The 27,459-nt window shown below is 36.2% G+C and overlaps 2 protein-coding genes across 7 annotated transcripts in view; one reads left to right on the forward strand and one right to left on the reverse strand.

Annotated features, from left to right (window-relative positions):
• Window positions 1-11,649, reverse strand: part of LOC105483449 (lipase I) — a 110,886-nt gene extending 99,237 nt beyond the window's left edge. For 2 of the 6 annotated variants that reach the window (XR_988287.3, XM_071095486.1), the window contains exons 1-2: window positions 9,157-9,280; window positions 6,142-6,403 (exon numbers count right to left, since the gene is read on the reverse strand). Coding sequence is in view for 5 of the 6 variants with exons in the window: in XM_071095486.1 (XP_070951587.1) it covers window positions 6,142-6,403; window positions 9,157-9,246 (352 nt within the window). In the remaining variant the exon portion in view is untranslated. Of the gene's footprint in view, window positions 1-6,141; window positions 6,404-9,156; window positions 9,281-10,565; window positions 10,617-11,171 lie in introns of those variants that run through there. The other 4 variants (XM_071095490.1, XM_011744349.3, XM_071095488.1 and 1 more) reach the window with 4 other exon arrangements.
• A 59-nt stretch (window positions 11,650-11,708) lies between these two features.
• LOC105483451 (RNA binding motif protein 11) lies at window positions 11,709-25,644 on the forward strand. Its single transcript, XM_011744351.2, has 5 exons — window positions 11,709-11,887; window positions 15,212-15,374; window positions 16,780-16,852; window positions 21,704-21,803; window positions 24,146-25,644. The coding sequence occupies exons 1-5, from the start codon at window positions 11,792-11,794 to the stop codon at window positions 24,557-24,559; spliced, it is 846 nt and encodes a 281-aa protein (XP_011742653.1). The 5' UTR covers window positions 11,709-11,791; the 3' UTR covers window positions 24,560-25,644.
• Window positions 25,645-27,459: the final 1,815 nt, after the last annotated feature.

Genomic DNA, 27,459 nt, shown 5'->3' on the forward strand with positions numbered 1-27,459 from the left:
CGATCATTAAAAAGTCAGGAAACAACAGGTGCTGGAGAGGATGTGGAGAAATAGGAACACTTTTACACTGTTGGTGGGATTGTAAACTAGTTCAACCATTATGGAAAACAGTATGGCGATTCCTCAAGGATCTAGAACTAGATGTACCATATGGCCCAGCCATCCCATTACTGGGTATATACCCAAAGGATTATAAATTATGCTGCTATAAAGACACATGCACACGTATGTTTATTGCGGCACTATTCACAATAGCAAAGACTTGGAACCAACCCAAATGTCCATCAGTGACAGATTGGATTAAGAAAATGTGGCACATATACACCATGGAATACTATGCAGCCATAAAAAAGGATGAGTTTGTGTCCTTTGTAGGGACATGGATGCAGCTGGAAACCATCATTCTTAGCAAACTATCACAAGAACAGAAAACCAAATACCACATGTTCTCACTCATAGGTGGGAACTGAACAATGAGATCACTTGGACTCAGGAAGGGGAACATCACACACCGGGGCCTATCATGGGGAGGGGGGAGGGGGGAGGGATTGCACTGGGAGTTATACCTGATGTAAATGACGAGTTGATGGGTGCTGACGAGTTGATGGGTGCAGCACACCAACATGGCACAAGTATACATATGTAACAAACCTGCACGTTATGCACATGTACCCTAGAACTTAAAGTATAATAATAATAAAAAAAAAAGAAATTATGTTTCTGAAAACTAAAGATAACATCAGAAAACATGTATTATGTAAAATGAAATACAATAAGAAGATAATGAAAACCATACACACTAACCACATGAATATCTATTTCTATATATACAGCCCATATTTATATAATATTTCATCCGTGATATAGCATATATATAATACACTGTAAACACATGCATATATTTGTACACACACCCCCCACACACACACACATATTTATTGGGTAAGATATTAACCAACACAAATGTAGTTTGCAGTGATGCTGATTAAATTGTGTTCTCTATCTGTATTTCTCTGCGTGATTTCTATTGTCTCTATTTTAATATTTTTTAGTTTTCTATATCTAAAATATTCATTTCTTAGTTTTTTAATGAGAGAAAATAGATTTAATAGACTTCAGTTAATTAAAAATAAAAATTGCCAAAATGAATGGTATCAGCAAAAAACTGAATATATCTAAAACAGAAAGATTAGTATTAATTTTTGTACCTGTTTGAAAAATTAACAAATTGAGGATCTGAGAAATAGACTAAGTAACTCTATTGTGATTCAAAATTCACTAGCAGGTACATAATATAGTACTTTATTTCCAAAGATGTAGGAAGATAATGACTCTAGCAGTAACCTCAACAGAGAGGTAAGCTGAGAAGTAATACTGAAAATCTTGTTAGGTTTCAAATTATAGAAGCAGCAAAAATGTTAAAAATGCCAAAGACACATGGGGAAGTTATAAATAGTAATTGTAGGTTGTCCAGCATTCTCTCTGAAACATATTTCCATTACAGTTACAATGCCTGTGAAATTGAGAGCAAGGAGATTAAAACAGACAGTCCAGAGGCAGGCATAGTGCCTTGCACGTGAACAGCTGACTCAAGTACCTCTAGCCTCTCTCAAAAATCTCTTGTGACTCTGAGCAAGTTATTTACCTCTCATCTCTGAGCCTCAGTTTTCTCATGTTTAAATGGAAGGAGTTGAAAGAAATGATCTCCTGTTACTGCAACATTCTTTGATTTCAAGTGCTTTTTCATGCTGGGCAAGCTGCTGAGACAAGTTTGTCTTGCAATTTTCAGTGTTTTCATTATTGATTTTATGGTGTATAAAGAATTTAGTTTGTAATCAAAATGAACAAAAAAACCACTAGTTTTGCTGACTCAAGTCAAGAACAGAGAGCCTTAAAACTTAGTCATAAAAAGCTACAATCCCTATACATCTTAGAAAGATTTAACCCTTTTTTTCTGATAATCTAAACCCCCATTCTCATCCCAAAAATCCTACATGAAAACCTCCTTCCTTCTCTTTCCTCATTTCTGGAAAAACATGGATTTGTGAACAACAACAATATTAATCATATGATAATAGTTTATATTTAGCTATCACTTCATGGCAAGTCCAGTGTTGTTTTATATTTCCTATTCTTTTCTTCATTTTATATATGAAGAAAGTGAAGTTAAAAGAGATTAAATGATCTCAGGCACACAACTAGAAGCCACAGGACATTTCTGGGTGACAACTGAAAAGCATGAGCACTATATTTTTGGCACAAGTTATTATGTAAACATTTGAGTAACATAAATAAGACCCTATCAGAAGTTCACTAGCTCTCTGTTTATTCATCTGTAATAAGAAAGAAGACCCTTTTGGGCCAGCAGAATTCCAAGCACGAAACAATTGACCCACTTGATGCTACAAAGACAGTGGCTTCTATGGCCACAGAGCCAGTTAAGACACAACACTGTAGGTAAAACGTTAAAATCCCTGAACGCTAGTGGCAGAAGGCAAAATAAAAGGCAAATATATCATTAATTATGTAGTCATGAACCAATCAAAAACACACATTTAAAAAGAATGCAAAATTATAGTTAGATAGGAGAAATAAGTTCTAGTGTTCTACATCATGTAGAATGACTATAGTTAACAATTATATATAGTTTCAAACAGCTAGGAGGATGCTGAGTGTTCCCAGCACAAAGAAATAACTGTGTGAGATATCAATACACTAATTACTTGGATATGATCTCTATGCATTATATCTATCAAAATATTACTATGTACTCTAGAAATAATAGGCACAACTATGTTGATTAATTTTTAATGAAAAAACAAGATATTCAGTCAGCAACTCATGTATGCAAATGTTAGGAAAGCTGTTGAAAATGAATCGGACTACACAAGCAAAATAAAGTAGGGTGTCTAACAAGTCTTTATACCAGGAATTCTCAAGAATGATTTTAAAAATGGATGTAAAAAAAAAATGACTGGGAACAGCAGAATTTTCAGAATGTAATTTCCTGGGGCCATCCCCAGAAATTCTGATTTGGTAGATATATTGGCACTCTTTAAGTGGGTAACCCAGAGAATTCTCATATGGTAGTTCATGAACCACACATGGAGAAGTCTTATATCTGGAAATTATCTAAAAGAATTAAAGAGAAAATGAACACGGAAGAAAACACAGTGGATTATTCTAACCTAATTAATATTGCTTTCTACGTGACCAAATCAACATTCATATTACCTTCTTCGAGCTTCACGATAGAGTGAGATAGTATTACAGGTATTAACTGCATTTAGAAATGAGGAAACAGGTTCATAGAGGTTAAGTGACTTGGCACAAGATAACATGCCACCAGGACATGAAACTGGGTCTTTTAGTTCCAAATTTCATGTTCTTTCACATGATCCTTGTTTAAAGAGATTGTGGTACAATAAATTAAAATTCCTTGAGGGCATCTGATTTTAGTAAGTCAAGAAAAATTAATCACAGATCATACCAGAAAAATACTGACACAATTTAGAGAAAAATAATGATTTTGTTGAGGCAGTCAGCTCAGGATCCCATGGGTTCTAGAAAGATTACTGCCCTACAAACAGGCTTCTAAGGTTCTATAACTTCCTTATAGAAGGTGGTCTGCGTACCCATGGGCATCACGTGAGAGCTTAGTAGAATTGCTAATCTTGGGCTTCACCTCCAGCCTATGGATAAGAATTTGCATTTTTACCACATACTCCAAGTTGTGTGACTTTACAAAAATAACTCCATTTTATTGTGCATTTCACTTTCCTCGACTGTGAAATGAGAAACCTGAATTAATCTGTCTTTAACATCTCTTTCAAAGCACACAGGAGTGGGAAACTATGTCCTGTGGTCAGGTCTGGTTGACAAGCTAAGAATGTGTTTTACATGTTTAAATGGTTGGGAGAAAATCAAAATTATAATATTTGGTGACATGAAAGTTACAACAAATTCAAATGTGAGTGTCCATAAATAAAGTTGTATTAGCACACATGCACATTTACTTGTTTATGCATTATCTACTGCTGCTTTCTTGCTTTGGTGACAAAGCTGAGTAGATGCAAAAGAGACTGTATGGCCCACAAAACCTAAAATATTTACTATCTGGTCATTTACAAAAATATTTCCTGGCCAGCTCAGTGGCTCACGCCTATAATCCCAGCACTTTGGGAGGCTGAGACGGGCAGATCACTTGAGACCAAGAGTTGGAGACCAGCCTGGGTAATATAGTGAAATGCTGTCTCTCCAAAAATTACAAAATTAGCAGGCGTGGTGGTGTGTGCCTGTAGCCCTAGCTACCCTGGAGGCTGAAGCCAGAGGATTGCTTGAAACTAGGAGGTCGAGGCTGTAGTGAGCCATGACCTTCACACTATACTCCAGCCTGGGTGACAGAATGAGACCCTGTCCAAAGAAAAAAAGAATTTCTGACCCTTGCAATATAATAATAGCAACAACAAAAATTTCAATGTAAATAGTTACAATAAGTTGGCAATTGTACTAAGAATAAATATGCATATATGCATATAATTTGAATATGTAGATACACAAATGTACTGTATATTTGTATAAAGTTTTTTGACCTATCTCTCCCCTCCCGTTTTATTCTACTTACAATTTTTAAAAACACCTGACTAATTTGCTTTTCAGAATATCATTTCTTTATTAAAGGCAGATGTAATCAATGATTTTCATGTTGAGAAACATGAAACATGCCCTCCTGGAGGTATATATCAGAATCTCTAGTGGAGAAGAAAGGAGCATGTGTAATAAATAAAACACAATTGTATGAAATAAACTACTGAAAATCAACAAAATTTTTTAATGAAGTAGAGATTCAAGGAAAATGAGAGAAAGCATAGAGTCTACATGGGGTAAAAATGAATTTGAGGATCAGTAAACTTTTTAAATCACTTATTTTCTATTTACTACTGTTAATATCTAAAAGTTCTACTATTGTATTTTAATCACCATTATAGAAGAATTAGCAGACAGAAACATACAAAGCAATTACGTTTGAATTTTCCCAACTGAAAATGTAGGCAACTGACTAAATACTAATCAAAACAATAATATCAGAAAGTCTGCCAAATAACTTTTTAATGTAAACTATGATATTAAAATGTTTATAACTGCATTAAAAATGACACATAAGATTGGGGCCTAGACTTCAAATTTCTCTGGCTTTCAACTTAAGATGCCACTATTATACATTATAATAACATAAAATCCCTATCAAGAAACTTCAGAGTAATAATATAAATTATAAACTGCATATCAGTATTATTTAGATTCTATATTTAAATATAAAATTCAAATAGTTCCAGAATTTATGGTTATCTCAAATAGCCAATTAAAAACATAAGAAATAACGTTAATTTCTAGTTAATTTTTAAAGTTATTCAAGTATGCATTAACAAATTTCAAATAAATTTAAAACATAAAGGAAATAATCTGCTCTCATAAAACCCCTATGGAAAACTATTCATCTTCAATTTTAAATTTGTCACTGTTATTACCATAAAGCAGAACAAATTATCAAGTTGAACAAGTAATTCTACTTTATCATAAAGTAGAAAACGAGTCTTAATATTGATAAACTTTATTACTATACACCAATAAACCAGAATAAAGTTCTACCTTATTACCATAAAACAGCTTTGTTTTTTGTCATACTGAATGAGAGCAAAAGTTGTAGTATATGTTTATTTTGTTTTGCAATCAATAATTTATCCAAGTAAGAATTTTCTTCAAAAGTAGAGCTAGTGAAACAAATAAAATTGAAACAAGATATTTAAGGCATAATTTTGAATACCGAATTAATTTCTCCATTACCGAATTTTTTTTCTCTTGAGTATTTCTATTTAGTCTCTAGTTACATCTTTTTTTAAAAAAAAGGTTTTCTAGTTACTAATTATCTGGCAAGTAAATAAAATGCAAAATGTCAACTTATTAAACAAACACATGCACACACACACAGAAGTTTTCTTGATAGTAATGTTTGTTATAATTAGTACCAATAATCATAGCATATTTTTATCCCATTATATCATAACATTCTATATCCCAGAATATAGACCACACTATTTTATATGCAATTTTTAAAGATAAATCAAATTATTAATATCTTACCAGACTTTACCCAGCACATCAAACAAAGAAAAATGTATACTCTCATTTGGAATCTGAGAAAAGCAAAAGCAGCACTCAATTCACCAAAAAGGAAATTCCGTAACTCACTGAGGTTTCTTTTTGGTAGGATCGTCACAGGCTGGCAGGTTCTACTGTAAAAGTTCACTGATTTTTGCTCCTCCCTCTTGGTTGAAAAGGTGAGGTAGTTTGTTTTCTCCCATTTTAGCTTGTGGTTGTGGGAAGGATTTTTAAGACACAGGCTCTGTAATAAGTCACAAACAAACCTTCAGCTACACAAGTTGAATTTAAGGGAATGATAAATCTAATTACATCTTTCTGTATCCTTTTAACCTCAGGATTTCAGAAGCGGTCAGGAAAAATATGCAAATGTGATGTTAGAAAATGCTAGAAATGGAAAGAGTCAGAAAAAGTTGTGGTTTATATTCACTTTGATTACAAACTAAGATATCTTTATATACCATAAATCAGTAATGAAATCCATATCCACCAAGCTCTGTCAAGTATAAAATATGAGCTTTTCATATTTATGTTATTTTACATCCCCAAAGCAGAGGCTATTTTAAAATTCAAAATTCTGGCTCATCACTTGAGGCTAAAAGGTGAAAATTATATTAAAAAAAGTCTTTAATATGATGACCATTTTAAAATTAGCGTGCATTTTCTTTTTACATGTTTACATAATTATCTTTTTTTCTTACCAGCAGTGGACTTTTAGTAAGCAAGAAAAATTGGGAGTTGTTCTAAGTACGTAAATTACAAGTTTAAAAATTAAATTCATTTTTCAAAAATTCAAGTTTCTCTAAAGCTCCAAAAGCACAGTAAGAACAGGAGTGTTTTTTATATGTTATAAATCTGCATAAACTAATCTGAGGTCTGGGGAAGTATTTGAGAAAATTCACAAACAAAATGAGGTATTAGTTTAAAAATAATCACGAAAATTTAACTGCTGAGGAAATTCCATCATTATTTTGAACCGTTTGATCTCTGGGTGTTTTACACGAGATTTCCATTTTTAAAACAATACCACCACTACAATTTGTTTGGAGACCAAAACTAATCTAGGTCCTTCCACAGCGCTTAGCTGTAAGAGTTGCACCTCTCTAACAAAGATGTAAATAAGCCACATCATTTCAGAATATGGGAAGAAAGATAATGTGTCGTACCTCCTACAACAAATTTTTCCTAACAAGCTTTACTTAATAAATTAAAATACAAATCTTTCCTCCGTCACTTATAATTTCCTTTTTTCTTTGTGCTTTCGACGCAGCACTATGAGTCTTGCACATTTACTTTCATCTTTACAATTCTAAAGAGTTCATACTGAAAAATACTGGCATATCAGGCAGTATAATACAGAGTTTCAAAATTTAAAATTATGCGTCTTCATTATCATGTATTTTACATACTGCTAATATGAGAAAGATGAGGTTATTAATGTTTATTGCCTTAAACAGGAAAATATTGGGGGATGACAAAGTTACAAAATTCCAATAGTTTAGTAAGACATAATCTATTTAAGCACTTGTTTAGTCCTCCTTGGATATAAAAAATGATTGTAAGTAGCTTACATACACACTCACAATAAACATTAACTCAAAGGGGATGTTCATGATGATGATGTGATGATGACGATGAAGATTTAAAATTTATTGAGTCCTATGCACCAGGCGTTCTTCAAGCACTTTACAAGTAAGTTAATTAGTGTTTATTGAGATGGAAAATCACTGTTTATCACAATATATTTTGTCACAACCTTTTATTAATTTGTCAGTGTGTCAAAATGTTTAACAGTCTTACCCTTTGATTCAGCAATTAAGCATCAAAGATACTTCCTACAGAAATCCAAGACACTTTCCTACAGACACATCCAAGGTCCTTATATGTGGCAAATGGCCCACATGTGCACAAATATATGAGCAAAGACGTTCATCTCACCCTTCCAATAACAGTCAAAAAATGAAAGCAATATAAAATCTAACAATGAGAGATTAGTCTAATTAGATATCTACTATGGATTAAAACTAATGATACAGATAGATCAGTATTTATTGGTGTAAAAGGCCTCATTACAGTTTTAGAGGGCAGAGGGCAAGCTGAAAAACAGTATTATATAGCGTGGTTTATTTTCCTAAAGTGTGATATATATTTCAAAGTCTGGAAGGTTTTCCTCTGAAATAGTTATCTCTGCATGATAAATCTGTCAGTATTTTTACTTTATTTCCTTAAATTTTAAAAATATTTATTTACAATAAACATCTAATACATGTAAAACAATTTAAAAACTGTATTTACTTGACAAAAAGATGGTTAGGAAAAAATCAGAATAAAGACAAAATAAGGGTTTAAAAAAGTGAAGACAAAAATGAGTTCAATTTAAAAAAGCATCCAATAAAATCCCTTAATAGTAATTGGCCAACTTCCTTCCCTCCCTCCCTCCCTCCCTCCCTCCCTCCCTTCCATTTCAGTTGTTCATTCATTTGTTCATTCAGTTGTTCCATTTCAGTTGTTCATTCATTTATGCTTTTATTAAGTACCTATTGATTTCCAGGCACAGACTTTGTTGTTGGGGATACAAAGTAAAGACGTTCATTTATTTAATCTTAATTATTTCAACAGCTATTTATTATACACCCACAGGTGTATCAGAGATTGTCCTAGGTACTGAGAAATATTTATACTAGCTCCTGGTGAGAAGGACATGACAGAAGTGTACCTAGGGAACTATGGAACCACACAAGTGGAGTTGCCAGCTAATTTGGAAGGCAGAGTTCAGAGAAGCATTGCAGGACATGTTGCCTGGGCTTAACTACAAGAGAGAGTAAGAGTTGACTGGGCAAGGCCGGGCACGGTGGCTCACGCCTGTAATCCCAGCACTTTGGGAGGCCAAGGCAGGTAGATAACCTGAGGTCAGGAGTTTGAGACCAGTCTGGCCAACATGGTGAAACCCTGTCTCCACTAAAAATACAAAAATTAGCCGGACATGGTGGCACACACCTGTCTGTAATTACAGCTACTTGGAGGCTGAGGCAGGAGAATCACTTGAACCTGGGAGGCAGAGGTTGCAGTGAGCTGAGATTGCGGCATTGCACTCCAGCCTGAGCGACAAGAGCAAAACTCCATCTCAAAATAAAAGAAAAAAAAAAAAAAAGAGTTGGCTGGGCAAAAGAAGATAAAGAAGCTCTAATTATACATATATAGACATACAGAGGTATACATGTACATATACATATATTTTCATTTATTATATGTTCATTCAGTTAGGGACATCAGACATCCTGATATAAATGAAGAAAGGCTAGCTCTTTATAGAGTGTTACATGTATTTAACCCATTAAAACCTGATATATGACTAACGGTCCAGTAAATACTGAAAGTGAAGTGAATTATTTTTAACCTACTAGATTTATTACCATGCATGCATTCAATATGAGTTAAGAAACACAGTATGCTTACATTAGAAAAATGATATATTGAGATCATATTCTGAGAAAATTGCTAACTACAGGAGCTGACTTTCAGAGTTCATAATATTAACTAAGTACTCTAGAATTATAAGCACTATAAATTTATGTACAGCTAGAAGAGGATATTAGAACACCAAAATTATGCACATTTGTAGACAAATAAGGATGCAAATTTCAATAGAACAATATAATATGAACATTAATTACAAGTGTAGTTAAAGGTTCGTAGCATACACACTCATATGCATGCAGTGGTTTAAAGTGAAACCTGAAGATACAGCTCCCATATAAGAAATGTCTGAGGTGAATTTAAGGAAGAAATCTGTTGGTTTGATAAGATTTATGAAGCAAATGAATACTAATAAATCGAGAGGTCTACACATAACAGAGACTTGCAAGTATCCATTTATTTGATCAACATATATTTATTTGCCTACAATATGAGTGTTTCCTTAACTCCTTCTTACTGTACCACAACTATACTGATGATAAGCAAAGAAAAAGGAAAAAAAAATGGAGACAGGACTTATATCAGTTGAAGGTAACTACCGAAGTCACTAGCATTTATATTATATTTGTGAGGGTAGAAAGGCTGTCTTTCCCACAATATAAGCTTTAGGAGGTCAGATTTTTATATTTACCTTTGTTTTCCATGAATTAAGCATTCAGAAAATACCTATTAAATGAAGTAACTATATTTAGTCCAATCCATTCCTTAAGAAACAGAATCCGAATTCCAAAGAGAAATCACTTGTTCAAAGTAATAAAACTATGTAATGTCAGAGATCAATTAGAAATTAGGATTTCCTAAAATGTGTACCTTTTCATTAGAAAAGATGATTTTTGTTGGTCCATCGACCAGATAAAAGCATGCTTCCTCAATTCAAAATGAAATTTTATCACGATGCGAAACTAAAGGTCAAATAATGTTTTGATTACCTATATGATATTCATGGGATGATCTCAAGGTCCTATGTAGACGTATGGTAGCTTCAGAAAGGAAACCAAGTTAACAGTTGGCAGTTGATTTATCAAAGTACTGAGATTCTAAGGTTTCTCTCTCCTTTCTTGTAATTTTATTGTTCTTAAGACTTTTATTAAAAACAAAATTATCCCCAAGAAAGAACTAAGCCTCTAGCCTGGTACACCATATACAAAGTATAGCCCTGAAACAAAGCACAGCCCCAGCTGCCATCCTTTTTTTTTTTTTTTTTTTTTTTTTTGAGACAGAGTCTCGCTCTGTCGCCCAGGCTGGAGTGCAGTGGCGCGATCTCGGCTCACTGCAAGCTCCGCCTCCCCGGTTCACGCCATTCTCCTGCCTCAGCCTCCCGAGTAGCTGGGACTACAGGCGCCCACAACCGCGCCCGGCTAATTTTTTTTGTATTTTTAGTAGAGACGGGGTTTCACCATGGTCTCGATCTCCTGACCTTGTGATCCGCCCGCCTCGGCCTCCCAAAGTGCTGGGATTACAGGCGTGAGCCACCGCGCCCGGCTCAGCTGCCATCCTTAAAAACTGGCTTAGACACAAAACTTGCTCAGTCTCACCAGTATATCCCTTGGTATTCGCTTTTTCAAGTTCCTTTTGGAGTCCACTTAAAACCTCTGTGACCAGTTTCAAAAACTCATCTAGGGAGCACTTTCTAGGAAAATAAACTTTAATTCTAGTTTTCTGTTGTATCCACATCCATGCAAACATCGATTCTTTCAAAAATTATTTATAATTTAATATCTTCGTGATTTGTTCCTTTATTCTTCGGACACAAAGAAATGAATCTCCCTGCATTCGCCTGGGAGCTTCTGCAATGAAGTTATTACAATTTAAATAATCTCTACAGTCATTGTATTTAAAATGTTGACTGAATAAATCCAAAATCAATTAATGTGCCAGAAAAAAAGGAAGCCACCCCAGGAGCTAAAGGGTAAGGCCCTTTCTGCATTCATCTTTCTTACTCTCACCCACTCTCCCACCAACCAGCCCTACGGCAGGCGAGGGAGCCGTGCGGTGGGCGGTTCCCCACGTCCGCTGGGGGCGTGGCCCTGAGACCTCGCCTCGCCCCGGCGCGCGCTCCCGGCGCCGGCCGCGCCCCCTCACCCAGGCGGAGCCGTAAAGCCGGAGAAGGGGCGGGGTCTCAGCTCCTACTTCATTCTACGGCCGAGACCGGAGGATGTTCCCTGCTCAGGAGGAGGCCGACAGGACCGTGTTTGTGGGGAATTTAGAGGCCCGAGTTCGGGAAGAGATTCTGTACGAGCTGTTCCTTCAGGTACCGTCCTCCGGGAAGGGGCGGCGGAGGGGCGGAGCCCGTCGGGCCGGAAGCATAGAGCGCACCTGGACCACCCGGAGCCCGGCCCCCTTCCGCCCCATCCTGAGCAGGGGTTTTAATTTGGTTTCGCTTTGGCGCACCTGTCTCCAGGCGAGCGGCTGGGGAGTGAAGTGATGGAGCGTTCCGCCGTCCCCATTCCCGCTGCAGAGTCCTGGGGGTGGGCAGGGACGGGGTTCCCTCAACCCCGGTTTCTGATTAAGGGCTTTCAAGAGGCTGCTTGGGCCTCGGGTGTGCTCAGGCAGAACCGAAAACCGCCTGGTCACTGTTCGTCTAGTAGTAAGCACGCTGACATCCCGCAAAAGGAGAGAGGTCGCTTTTATAATGTTTCCTTTTACACCTTGCTTCTTCCTTCAAGTCCTTTTATGCGGAGAGTATTTTTATTCCAGCATGAGAAGTGAGATTTGAGATGATTTGCAGCCAACTTACCGTGACTGTGATCAGTTGGTTCCCTGGCCAAGGCCCTTTCATTTATGCCAAGAGGACCTTCAGAAACTTTGAGATCTCGTACCTCTAGGATTAAGCCTGCTGTGTCCTGTATACACGCTCACTTACCGTATTGTCCTATACAGCTAGGTCTCACTTGCCAGAAAGATACCGTCATTCAGCCATTCCGCTAACCGTGTAATGATCGGGAATTACCAAATACTAAGGAGGGTGCTGGGAATACAAATTGAAGAGACACCCTTTCATCTTCCTAAAAGGGAGAACTTAAAATTACAGATAAAAAGTGAAGGGGACATAGATAGAAAAGTGGTTCCGAGTGCGAGTTCTGAGGTCAGCAGTGTGACTTTGAGCCTGTCAATGAATTCCTCAGTGCCTCAGTTTCCTTATATGTCAAAAGAGAGTAATAGGATCTGCAGTATAATGTGGCTGTCGGAATAGATGGCCTAATGGTAAAATGGCTACAGCTGATAGCCATTTTAACTCATTTATGAGTGATATATTCATTTATCACTCATTATATATTCATTTATCACTCATATACTCATTATGATAGCCATAATAACTCACTGTTTGCTACCGCTACTACTGCTAGTGGTACTGCTGTTATTAGTGATAAGACTAACATCAAGAGAAATCAATAGTTACTTCCTCCTATCAGAATAAGGGAAGGTTCCGAGGGAGTCGTTTGCAGAACTAAATTTTCAGGATTGAATGGGTCATACGGGTTATTTGGTTGTGAAAGGACTTACTTTTGTCTCTAAACAACTAAAGCAACCCTCTTTTGATTATAGATACAATTTGGTAGAGAGGGTTCTTTCCAGAAATACAGTTTCCTTTCCTGGACGTAAATTTTTTTTTTATTATTTGAAAACTATTTTTGATTTTAAGACTTTCAGGTTCATCCTTTTAATTCATCTTTGTAAATGTGTCTCCTTTTTTATCAGCTCTAATCCATGTCAGTTTTTTCATTCAGTATCATTTAAAACTTACTATATTAAGTTAAAAAAAAAAAAACCAAAAACCGAAAGAAATATAAAGTAAACTTAGAGTTGTTTTTCTCCAGAAGACTTCTTTCACTCTGAGCCTCAAAAAAAAGGAAAGTGGAAGACTAGGGTGGGATTGCATTATCCAATAACCATTATTTTTAGTTAATCAGGACTCGATCAATATCAGTTGTGTGGATCCACAAGACTATATATTATCTTCTCACTTTTTATAATTTCCTTCTTCCACCTAAGCAAAATGTAAATTTTATTTAATAGATCAGGTAAGAAGCATAAGTTCTTATTTTTGTCTAGATATTGAAAGGAATTGCCAAAGTGGAATTTCTTTTCCACTTTAGGCTTCCAACACCCAGCAAAACTTGACAGCTATCACACTATGTATTTCATTGTGGTTTAAAAAATACTATAAGATAATGTGATTGTTGCTATAAGTCTTCATGTTGAATTTTATCTTTAAAAATGCTTTGGATTATCTAAATTTATGTCAAAATTCAAATCATGTAAGCATATTCTGTCCCATACTGATTACATCTATTTAATATCAGTATAAAAATCACCAATTTTATTAGTTTTGTTTATATTACAGTATATTTATCCTTTTACTGTTTTCTTTCCAATTTCTGATTGGAAATGAGAAAATCAGATTTATTATCATTGCACTTTTAATACTAGAGTTGAGATTTGGAGAAAACATAATTCAGTTTCAAATATGTTGAGATTGAAGTACAAAAACATAGATGTCTCCAGGAGATGTCTCCATGAAAGAGACATAGCGGGAAAAGTAGATTTGTTGATGAGGTGGTCCTTAAAGCCAGATGGGAAGGGAAGCTAATCCCTGGGAGAGCACAGAGAATGAAAGGAAAAGACTAAATCTTAACACACAGAATTATTTTAAATATGATCATTAATATTTTTCTTGAGAGTAAAAGCAATTTTTTAATGTATGCAACTCTACAGAGAAAAATAATCAGTCATTAAAGTCTGAACCATTCAGCATTAAATCAGTTTTTGTATTTGTAAGTGCCTCCTCCCGTCATTATCATGGCTGTGATGTAATTTTTTGTTAGTTGTAATTAACAATTTTCTATGATATTTGGCTCTGTGTTTTTAAATCTTCATTGCATATTATAGGTTTTTCTGTCAATATAATCTGAATATTTATAGTTTATATTTTATTCCATTTTAATAACACACCATGAAATAATATCTCCAGTTGTTAGATTTAGAGTCTCTAATTTCTCACACTTACAAATAATGCAATATACTTAAAAGTCTTAAACATATTTAAACATTTTTCCTTTGGAAATTTACCAAATGGAGTTTCCAAATCAAAATGCGTAATAAATTTATTTATTCTTGTAAAGATATGTAATCTTCATGACAGAAAATTTAAACTATGATATAACATTGCCAGCTTTTTTGAGGATAACTCAACCAAAATTGAATTTCTCATTTCAGTTAATTTTTGAATTCAACACTGTGAATATATGTGGAGACAAAGTAGTATTTTAATCTTAGATTTATGTGTTTTCTAAATTGGTTTATTAAGCCTCACAGAAGGATAGTCTACCATTTCTTTTACAGTTTGAAACTAATACCTAGAATTTCCTGTTCTTAACACCATGCATGTTTCCCCAGTGAGCCAGAAAATACAAAGAAAGTGTGAGGAAGTGTAATATTTATTATTAGAAAGATACATTATCAGCAGAGCCACATAAAGATATTGCTAACACATTTCTTTAGTCTAAAGTTGAATTATTTGAGTATGAAAAAAATCTTTGGATTTATGAGAAAATAATTTTTAAGTTTCTTATAGGCGGGGCCACTAACCAAAGTGACTATATGCAAAGACAGAGAAGGAAAGCCGAAGTCTTTTGGATTTGTCTGCTTTAAACACCCAGAATCGGTGTCTTATGCCATAGCTTTGCTGAATGGAATTCGTTTATATGGAAGACCAATTAATGTGCAGTATCGATTTGGTAGGTCCTGTCACTGATTAATCTTCAGAGTGTTTTGTGGTTGGTACTATTCTCAGAGGTGTAAGCAATTTGTTTCCTATATAGTGGAAGACCAAAAAATAAAAATAAAAAATAAAAGTACCATCTGGTCACTGTTAAATTTTCTCAGAACACATGTCTAATTCATAATGTTATATAGTTAATTAGTCTTGACAAACCTATAGCATCTTTTCTAAAAATAAAATGTAAGATACTCATTTTAGTATCAGCCAGCATATAGCTATGATGGTTACTATTGGCCCTTATAAATTGATCAAATCTAAATGAACTGGGGTCACACAACTGTAGCATTTATATAGCAAGAGTATTTACTAATCTTGTCACTGCTAATGTATGGTATTGAATCCGTACTCTTTGGAAGATAGAGAGAGGGCATTAGTCCATCTGGGGAAACCTTTCTATACATGTTGCCCAGGATTTTAAGCCCCTGTAAGAGCAAAGTGGCGAAAGGCAACTGTAGAGTTACCCTTCCTAGTGGTGGAAAAAACTTCCTGACATGAATGACTTCAGCACCTTCTCCTGCACACATGTCAGGAACAGATCATTCGTGATTTAGCTGCCCAGAGAATGTTATAACATTACTCCAGCCCTTTCATGTTTCAGGAGACTAACAGAGGCCATCTGTTAATTCTTGCAATATGTATGCTGCCTCCTCTAAGTGGTTCAGGCTTACTGATCTATCACTTGTTGGTTTTTAAATTCCTCTTGCTATACTAAAAGCAAACAAATAGTAATAACAAAAACAATGCTTTCTTGCAAAGCGAAAGTGCATCTTTTTGCATTTTTTTTCTTTTTTTCTTCCTTTCTTTCTTTCTTTCTTTCTTTTTTTTTTAATACATGGTTGCATCATGCTCTCTGGTACTTTCTGGTTAACTTACACAGCCTGGTATTAGGTTGGTGCAAAAGTAAGTGAGGCTTTGCCATTACTTTTTAATGTCTGTAGAATAGGCCAGGGTATATTATGTTCTGTCACATCATGTATAAGGTTGAATTGGCTTTTGTCCATGAGGGTTAAACTCCTACCTTGTACACTGGAAGCAAATAACATTTGTTTATTTGCCATTTTTAGTTTACAGGTGTCTAGAACAAACCATCATGTATCTTACAAAGTCCAATGTCAGTGTCATTCTTATTTACAGTCATTGATTTAGACAAAGCTTGATTTTAATTCATTGATACATAGTACTATAAACAATCTGTAAATATGATTTGAGAGGTCAGATATGCATATATCTTCTCTGAGTATAGAATTTTTAAATCACTACTATGTCCTAAAATATTTTGAGTCATTTTATGGTTTAATATTAGAACTCAAAAAAAAGAAAAATGCACCGTGAAGTAACCTGTTACTCTGTTTCTTTTAAAGGGAGTTCTCACTCTTCTGAACCAGCTAACCAAAGTTTTGAGAGCTGTGTTAAGATAAATTCATACAGCTACAGGTAATTTTAAAAATATTCCTCATTAAAGGTGAAGCAAATATGTTCTTATGCTAAGAGGAGTTTTTATATATTTTGGGCTATTGTAAAACCTTACTTTTTAGGCATAGGATAAAATTAAGGAATATTTGTTTTTCTGAGCCCATGAAAAGTGATAGAAAATATTTTCATTTAAAGTTCAGTCTTAATATTTTCAGTAGTAGGGGATAGAGACTTATATTTGTAGTTTTTTTAAAATAGTTTTCCACATGCTTTTCATAGCTGTTAAATCATTTAGACATACAAGGTTTCATCATGGATCATAGAGATACTGTTATTTATGCTTCACATTTGAGTAAATGGAGTTGCAAAAGTTAACCAGTTCTTAAGGTTACAGGATGATAAAGTCCTAGCTTTGAAACTAAGCCTTCTGGCATTAAGCCATTCAATTAATTATTTTACTCTTTGAAATAACGTCTCTGTGTTAATTTTCAAACTCTTCTAGAATTTTGTATAGCCTGAGTTATTGATGCAATCGTAGCCTCCACGTACACTATCTGGCAAGCTATCCCAGAGGTCATGAAACTGAAAGGCTCCCACACTAAATGAAAATGTTCAAATTACACTTTTTTTTTACATCCATTCTAAAAGCAATGAAAAGCAAGAAGAAAGATATTGGATAACTTAGCACACTTAGGAAAAGGTGCAAGCAGGCAGAAGGACCAACTAGCTGAGTTGTGGTTACACTAATAAACACATGCCCTGTTTCTCTCTGCTGTATCAGCCTCCCCTTCCTGACTGCAGTACTTCTGCAGCCTCTCTAAGTGGTTCAGGCTTTTTCATGTATCACTTGTTGGTTTTTAAATTTCTCTTGCTATGCTAAAAACAAATACGAATAACAAAAACAATGCATTCTTGCAAAGGGAAAGTGCTTCTCTTTGCATTCTCTTTGCATTTCTTCTTCTTTTTTTAATGTTTGGCTTCATCATGCTCTCTGGTACTGTCCGGTTAACTTACACGGGCTGATAGAATAGGTCAGGGTATATTATGTTCTGATACATCATATAGATGTATGATGTAGACATCTATATCTATATATAGAGGAGAGGAATAGATATACTCTATTCAGAGTAGAGATATAGATCTACATACCTCTATATAGATATTATATATAGAGAGAGAAGTATTGCTCTACTAGCTTGTTTACAGTCTATGATAGACATTAGACATGTATATCGTCCATACTGCTTTTTTTCTTGTCTTCTTTGGCAGAAGTGAATATTCTCAAGTAAACTAACAATAGCTGACCCTTTTATCCCTTTGTGTTATATCAACCCTCTGAACATAGGAGAGTGGCCCCTCGGGACTGTCAAATATGCAGGGTTACCTTTCAGAGCAGTATTGCACCCCAGATAAAACAGTGTGCTCCTTGTCTTCATTCACCCCAACTTTTCTACATCAGTGAAATCAGAAGTTAGGAAAGGAGGTGGTGAAATTGGATTGCCTAAATTTGCATGTTGGCTCTGCCACTTTATTAACGTCAGTTAACAGTTTATTAACAGTCCGTTAACACTGTTAATAAAGTAGCAGAGGCAAGATGCAAATTCAGACAAGAACTGGATATGTTATTTTACCACTCTGTTCCCCATCTGTAAAATGAGGATAAAACTTTAAAAGGTTACTGTGAGAATTGAATTTTATAATTAACACAAGGTGCTTAAAAGACTGAGCATACAACGTTCCGCAAATGTTGGCATAAAGGGGGATGTATTACTTTGGTGGGGGAAGCACTATATAGACTCGTGTGTCGAGCCACGTATATAATGTAAGAGCTTCTTTCTTCTACTAGTACCAAGTGGGAAAAGAGATCTCGTCTTCCTCGGGAGTTAGAAAGGAACAAGCTATTGGTAAGATTTAGACGGAAGAGAAAAGACTAGATGGGCACTAGAATGTAGCAGGAAAACTCTGATATTTTCTAGTTATGTTTGGTACACTCACCCTAAGTCATCACAACTTCTAGAGTAGACAACCTGAGTTATGTGTATATATTGGATATGACATTTCATTAATAATACTTTATTCTTCTAATATTTCTGATATTATAAAGAAAGGATAAAAAAATGGGTTATCATGTCCCCAAAGTGATTTACAGAGAAAAATGGTGCTTTTTTAACAGTCTTTGCTCTTCCTTGGAAATGGATTTTTATACTTCTTGTTGTTTCTTGTACCTTCTGCTTTTATGAATATTTCCTGTATTCGTTTGCTAGGGCTGCTGTAACAAAGTATGACAGAGTACTTGAGCAATAGCTGTTCATTGTCTCATAGTTCTGAAGGCTAGACATCCAAGATAAAGGTGTCAGCAGCATTGTTTCCTTATGAGAGCTATCAGAAATCATCTGTGTCATGCCTCTCCCTCAGCTTCTGGCGGTTTGATGTCAGTCGTTGGTGTTTTTCAGCTTGTAGAAGCATTGCCAAGAGATCACCTTTATCTTCACATGGCATTCTTCCTGTGGGCATCTGTACTGTAGTTTGAATGTGGCCCTCAAAAGTTCATATGTTGAAATTTTGGTCCCCAGTGCCGCAGTGTGGAGACGGGGGACCTTTGGGAGGTGACTGGGTCATGAAGGCTCTGCCCTCATGTATATTTTAATTCATTCATGGATTATTGGATTAATTGGTTATTGAGGAAATGGGTTTGTTATCACAAGTAGATCTGTCGTAAAAGCCAGTTTGGCCATCTCTCGTGAGCTCCTCCTGCCTGTGAGGACTTCTGCCATATTATGACATAGTATAGCTTACCGGAAGCTAACCATAGCCACCTTCACCAGAAGCTACCTGATCTTGGACTCTGCAGCCTGAAGAACCACGAGCCGAAATAAACCTCTTTTCTTCATAACAAACAGAGTACCTGTTTGTTATATGATACCAGTTTGTTATAACAAACAGGTATTGTGTTGTAACAACAGAAAATGGACTAAAACAGTCTGTCTTCAAATTTCCCTTTTTTATCAGGATACCACTCATACTGGATTAGGGACCCATCCTGTTCCAATATGACCTCATCTTAACTAACGATACCTGCAATGACCCTTTTTCCAAATAAGGTAACATTCTGAAATACTGGGGTTTAGGACTTAAATTTTGGGGAGACATGTCAGCCCATCAGACTTCCAAATTTACATGCGGTTCCCCTATGCAGACAACTTTGCATCCCCTGAGGAAAGACAGTGGTTTTATCTGCAGCTGTTTTCATCATGGTGCTAATATCACCACTTCTGCTACTGAGTCATATCTTCCCCACTCGGTAACCTCACTCTACCTTTCATCTTGTTCCTTGCCGTCACTTTCCCCACATGCGTTCTGGTCTTCCTGAGCACTCTCTCCTTAACAGGCTGTTATATTTTTCTCTTTCTGTTACTGAAAAATCTTTCATCCTTCACATCCTTTCTTCCCATTCTTGCCTCAAACTCATTGTTATATAGAAGCTGCTCTTTTTGAAGGTTATCGGGTACCTTCTGACCAGCAATTCAGAGGACCCAGTGCTTATCCAGTTTACTCTCCTGTAACAACAGACACCTAATTCTTTTCTTAATGGAGTTTTTGCTTCTGCTGCCTTTCTGTAGTAGTGCTCTCACCACTTGTAAATGGGGTTCTGCCTAGCCATCTGACTGCTTCCTGTCATTCTCCTTGACTCATCTTTGTCTCCACCTTCCTGTGCTAATTTTAGCCTTCTTCATGGTACACTTCCTATCCTAAGAATTACTAATATTAGCATTAAAATTAACAAGTAGACTATTTAAGAGTAGCCATAGAATCTGGCTAGCATTTGTAACCTCTCCATAGAAGCACATATAACATTTATAAATGTATACATGAAACTTTGGTACAGTTTTTAAATTAGGTGTTTCATTAATTAACGTGTGGAAGACATCAGCAAATGTGTTCATGTTAGCATTAGCAGTCGGTTTAGGAAAGAGCATAATTTTTATAGTTAAACAGTAAAGGTATCTTTAAAAATAAATGACTGTAATCCCAGCACTTTGGGAGGCCAAGGCGGGCGGATCACAAGGTCAGGAGATCGAGACCACGGTGAAACCCCGTCTCTACTAAAAATACAAAAAATTAGCCGGGCGCGGTTGTGGGCGCCTGTAGTCCCAGCTACTCGGGAGGCTGAGGCAGGAGAATGGCGTGAACCCGGGAGGCGGAGCTTGCAGTGAGCCGAGATCGCGCCACTGCACTCCAGCCTGGGCTGGGCGACAGAGCGAGACTCCGTCTCAAAAAAAAAAAAATAAATAAATAAATAAATAAATGAGGGTGAGGGGAGGGAACTTAGAAGACAGGTCATTAGATGCAGCAAACCACCATGGCACACGTATACCTATGTAACAAACCTGTATGTTCTGCACATGTATCCCAGAACTTAAGGTAAAATTTTAAAAAATTAAGTTACATTTTAAAAAACTGATGAAAATTTCTGGCTTCTTAAATTTTTTTTATATCTGGAAAAGATTGAAGTGTACCCTTTGTAAATACTAACAACTTGCTTTGCTCTTTCAATATCTAAGTATTATTCATCTTTATATAAATAGAATACTGTCCAGCAATTTTCTATCGGAAAGCCAGATTTGACTCTAAGTATCAAGGCTTCAATATTTAGTAATTGATTTATTGCTGTGTCACTGTGTTATCAGTAATAATAACTGATTATTTGTGTATGTGTTTAAGGTAATTAATTACTCTTTAACTGAATGCTGTCCGATAAGCTTGCCTTCTCTATCTTTGTAATTATGAAGAACTTACATTTTTCTTAAGAGAAAATGACATTTGTAAGAGGAATTTTAAGATTTTATTACTTCTTCTTTCATGTCCTCAAAGGAATGAAGAAATGGTGGTGGGCAGATCTTCCTTTCCCATGCAGTGTTTACCAATTCATAATACTTCTTTACCTCAAGAATATTTTCCCTTTCAGAAGATGGTAAGCTTAATATGCATTTTATTCAGTGTATAATATGATACAAACTATGAAGAACATGAAGACTGTTTGTAACATACGGTGCCCAAATCTAAACTGGGATGAAGGCACAAGATGTCCCAGCACTGTCCTCCAGTGCTGTCCTGCCCTAACACCATCATCCTAAATTTCACTTCTAACGCCTTAGCAAATGGCCACGGTGTCAACAGAAAAGGGGTGGATGGCAGTGACGACACACTGCAGTCCAAGTGAAATTTGAGTAGAGAGTTCTAATGTAAATGACTATTTTAAAAGGCGTTTGCAGTGGCTGGACGTGGTAGTTCACACCAGTAATCACAGCACTTTGGGAGGCCAGGGCAGGATCAGTTGAGGTCAAGAGGTCAAGACCAGCCTGGCCAACACAGTGAAACCCTCTCCATCATAAAAATAGAAAAAAGTAACCAGGTAGGGTGGTGCACACCTGTAACCCCAGCTACTCGGGAGGCTCAGACATGATTGCTTGAACCTAGAAGGTGGAGGTTGCAGTGAGCCAAGATTGTGCTCCAGCCTGGCCAATAGAGCAAGACTCTGTCTCAAAAAAAAGAGAGAGAGAGAAAAAAAAAGATGTTTGCAGAATTGAATAATTTCAATAATTTCACTTAGTGAAGTATTTTTATATAATGTCATCAGTCCCAAATAGATTGCTTTTGGACATGGATTTTGAAAGTAAATTTCTCTTTTTAATTAAAGACAAAACTATATGAAGGTTCTCAATTGGTCAAGTAAACTAAATTATTTCCAGAGACTACCAAAAATTGGTTTTGACCCAGAAATCTTAATTATGGACTTCATTGTGAAAGGGGAACTTATTTTTTTCAATTCCTCATAAATAAGAAATTGAAGTCCAGGGTTGTTAATCAACAGTCCCAAGATTTTCAGCTTGTTAGTGACAGGTGTAGGACTAACCCAGGTCTTCTGACTCACATACTGTTATTTTTTGCAAATACCCAACGTATACAGGAGGTTGAGATTTGTTAAATATCCATCTTCAATTTTTAAACGGAAAAAAATTTTCCTGTAAAATGATACTTTTAAACTTCTGGTAAAAAACAAAAACAAAAACAAAAACAAAAAAACAAAAAAAAAAACAACCTTTTCTTAATTATGGTAAAACATTAGTAAGCAATCAGTTCTCATCTGAAACTCTAAATATCTTCATCTGAGCATTTTTTATCTTTTGGTAGAGATGGGGTAGGAGGGAGACCCAAGTTCATGGTATCTCTATTAATCTTTAATCTGCTTTGAATAGTTAGAAATTTGAGTTAAGAGCTTGTTTGTTTTTAAAGGAAGTATCTCTCTGTCTAAACAATAAATAACTATGCTGTACAATATGGGGGCAGTTAGCCACATGTGCACCTAGGAAGCTCAGTTTTAAAATTTTATTTAATTTTAATTAATTTAAATTAAAATTTAAAACCGCTACTTGGTTCAGTTTTCAGAAAACTTTTAGGTATATTTGAAACAACTTGGGCATGTGAGTATATTTTTTTCAACTCTAAATTTGATGTAATCTAAATTCAGATCAGGTATTTTCAAGAAAAATTTAGCATTCAGATTGCGATATGCTGTAAGTATAAAATATGCCTCATATTTTGAAGACTTCATGTGAAGAAACAGTGAAATATCTCATTAAGTTTATGTTATTTACATATTAAAATTATATCATTTAAATTGATATATTGGGATAATAAAATACATTGTTTAATTTCACCTGTTTCTTTTTACTTTTGTATTGCAGTTATTAGATTTAAAACTACATGAGGGCTGGGCACAGTGGCTCACGCCTGTGATCCCAGCACTTTAGGAGGCCGAGGTGGGTGGATCACCTGAGGTCGGGAGATCAAGACCAGCCTGACCAATATGGTGAAATGCTGTCTCCACTAAAAATACAAAAATTAGCTGGGTGTGGTGGTGTGCGCCTGTAGTCCCAGCTTCTTGGGAGACTGAGATAGAAGAATTGCTTGAACTCAGGAGGTGGAGGTTGCAGTGAGCCAAGATTACGCCACTGCACTCTAGCCTGGGCAACAAAGTGAGACCCTGTCTCAAAACAAACAAACAAACAAACAAAATACTATTTCCATTGGATAGCACTAATCTGTATTGTAGTGAGCTATACACAACCTCAACTCTTTATATTGGCCCTTTAATGAAACACCTACCTTTCTACTATGAGAGATCACTGTCTTTCTTATACCAAAACACAGTTTAGTTTATTCATGGCTATTGTATAATACATGTAAACTGTTAACTTTTTTCCTTAACCTTTTGGATTTGCTTTGGTAGATGAATGTCTTTTGTTTTCACAGCAGTGGCATGCGTATAATCCAGTGCTGCAGCTTCCTTACTATGAGATGACAGCTCCACTTCCTAATAGTGCATCCGTGTCTTCCTCACTGAATCATGTTCCAGATCTTGAGGCTGGACCCAGCTCATATAAATGGACTCACCAACAACCAGGTGACTCTGACCTTTATCAGATGACAGCTCCACTTCCTAGTAGTGCATCCGTGTCTTCCTCACTGAATCATGTTCCCGATCTTGAGGCTGGACCCACCTCATATAAATGGACACACCAACAACCAAGTGACTCTGACTTTTATCAGATGAATAAACGAAAGAGGCAAAAGCAAACAAGTGATAGTGATAGTAGCACAGACAACAACAGAGGCAATGAATGTAGCCAAAAGTTCCGAAAGTCTAAGAAGAAGAAAAGATACTAGTATTTCCTACAAATGAAACTTACCTATACTGATCTTAGTTCTCTTATGAAAAAAATAAGATGTTTTTCCATCAAATAACCAATGTCATGGCTATCTTGTCTTTTGAAATATATAATAATAAGACTTATCTCTGGTTGCTGTTCAATTTTTGCCTTGAATGACAAAAGCTTTCTAAAAATAATGTAATGTACCACTTTTTGTATTTGTCATGATATTTTTGACCCATTGGAAATAAATAGACTATTGTCATTTTATTAGTACCAATGATGACATTTCACCAAACTGTTAATCAAAAGTCACTTATTGAACACATTGATAAAGCACCACGCTCCCTTTAATTATACCCTGTAACCAACACACAACTGCAAATAGGCTGGGATTCAATGTGGAGTGGTGGATTTCCTGAAAGAAAGTCGTGCAGATATTTAAGGATTGCATATTGTTCCTAATGAGGATGTAATAAGACATTAGTACCCCTTTCTTTTAGTATCTAAAGATGTTTCTGAGCCATACTCTTCTTCAGGCTTATTTTATAAAGCGAGGACATATGATAATGATACCAAAGGAAAGATAATTCTCATGAAACCAACTTTTGGATCATTCCCTTTTTATACAATTGTGTATTTATAGGGATACCTGCCTCTTCTCATGTATTAATTGTATGTCATTAAAATAAGTTGGCTATGTCAGTGTGTATTATTCACCTCTTTTGCTAGCAAGGTTTGAGATGATATATTAACATATATAAATCATGAAAATGAGCAAGTAAATAGAATAATATTTTATTAATGTATGATATGTAATACTTATTGTCTAAATCAAGTTTCCTATTTTTGGTTTATTTATTTTAAAAGAAAAATAAAATGTGTTGTTTATTTGAGCATTTTTGTTTATAGCTCATTACAAACTAGAGTGATGAAAATATGTATTTACTAAAGCTAATTGAAGGAGTCATGCAACTCAGTTGGGAATTAACCACCCAATTCAATAGTAAAAGCCATGCTTGGATGTTTCTTTTGCATGTTGCCTAGCATTTTACAGATATTTATTATTTAAAAAAAAAAAAAGATATGTTTTTAATGAAGGGAGTAACTGAATTTTAATCTTGGTTATAAATATATAATATAGTGATGTTTGAAACATAAATATTAGTCTATTTCTAGCTAATCAAAATGCAAAACAATTTTCCTTTTGTAGCTGATACGGTTTGGCTCTGTGTCCACACGCAAATCTGACCTTGACTTGTAATCCCCATTATTCCCTCATGTCAAGGGCAGGACCAGGTGGAGGTAATTGGATCATGGGGGCAGTTTCCCTCATGCTGTTCTTGAAATAATGAATGAGTGTCATGAGATCTCATGGTTTCATAAGCATCTGGCATTTCCCCTGCTGGCACTCCGTCCTGCTGCCTTGGGAAGAAGGTGCCTGCTTCTCCTTTGCCTTCTACCATTATTATAGGTTTCCTGAAGGCCTCCCCAGCAGTGCTGAATTGTGAGTCAATTAAACCTATTTCCTTTATTAGTTACCCAGTATCAGGTATTTATTTGTATCAAATACAGTTATTTGGTACTGGGAGTGGGACACTGCTATAAGGATACTGGAAAATGGGGAAGAGACTTTGGAACTGGGTAACAGGCAGTGGTTGGAACAGTTTGAAAGACTCAGAAAAATGACAGGAAAATGTGGGAAAGTTTGGAACTCCTTAGAGACTTGGAGGGCTCAGAAGACAGGAAGATGTGGGAAGACGTGAAACTTCATAGAGACTTGTGGCATAGCTTTTGACCACAATGCTGAGAGTGATATGGGCAATGAAGTCCAGGCTGAGGTGGTCTCAGGTGGAGATGAGGAACTTGTTGGAAACTGGAGTAAAGGTCACTCTTCCTGTGCTGTAGTAAAGAGACTGGTGATATTTTGTCCATGCTCTCTATAGATAGAGATCTGTGGAATTTTGAACTGAGAGAGATGAATTAAGAGTATTTGGTGAAAGAAATTTCTAAGCAGCAAAGCATTCTAAGAAGTGACTTGGGTGCTCTTAAAAGCATTCAGTTTTATGCATTCACAAAGATATTGTTTGGAATTGTTTAAAAGAGAAGCAGAGCATAAAAGTTTGGAACATTTGAACATTTGTGGCCTGAGGATGAGACAGAAAAGAAAAAAAAAAACATTTCTGAAGAGAAATTCAAGCCAACTGCAGAAATCTGCATAAGTAATGAGCCAAATGTTAATCACCATGACAATGGGAAAATGTCTCCAAGGGATGTCAGAGGTCTTCATGGCAGCCCCTCCCATCACAGGCCCAGACACCTAGGAGGAAAAAAATGGTTCCATGGGCCAGTTCCAGGGCCTTGCTGCTTTGCGCAGTCTCAGGACTTGGTGCCCTACATTCTAGCTGTGGCTAAAAGGGATCAACATACAGCTCAGGCCATCACTTCAGAGGCTGCAAGCCCCAAGCCCTGGCAGCTTCCATGTGGTGTTGAGCGTGTGGGTGCACAGAAGTCAAGAATTGAAGTGTGGGGACCTCCTCCTATATTTCAGAGGATGTATGGAAACACCTGGATGTCCAGGCAGAAGTTTACTGCAGGGTCAGAGCCCTAATGGACAACCTCTGCTAGGGCATTGCAGAAAGGAAATGTGGGGTTGGAGCCCCACAGGAGTCTTCACTGGGACACTGCCTAGTGGAGATATGAGAAGAGGGCTACTGTCCCTCAAACCCCAGAATGGTATGTCCACCGACAGCTGGTGCCATGCACCTGAAAAGCTGCAGACACTCAACACCAACCTGTGAAAGCAGCCAGGAAGGGGGCTGTATCCTGAAAAGTCACAGGGGCAGAGCTGCCCAAGGTCATGGGAGCCCACCTCTTGCATCAGCATGACTTGGATGTGAGACGTGGAGTCAAAGG

This window comes from Macaca nemestrina, chromosome 4, assembly GCF_043159975.1.
Source record: "Macaca nemestrina isolate mMacNem1 chromosome 4, mMacNem.hap1, whole genome shotgun sequence".
Lineage (NCBI taxonomy): Eukaryota > Metazoa > Chordata > Mammalia > Primates > Cercopithecidae > Macaca > Macaca nemestrina.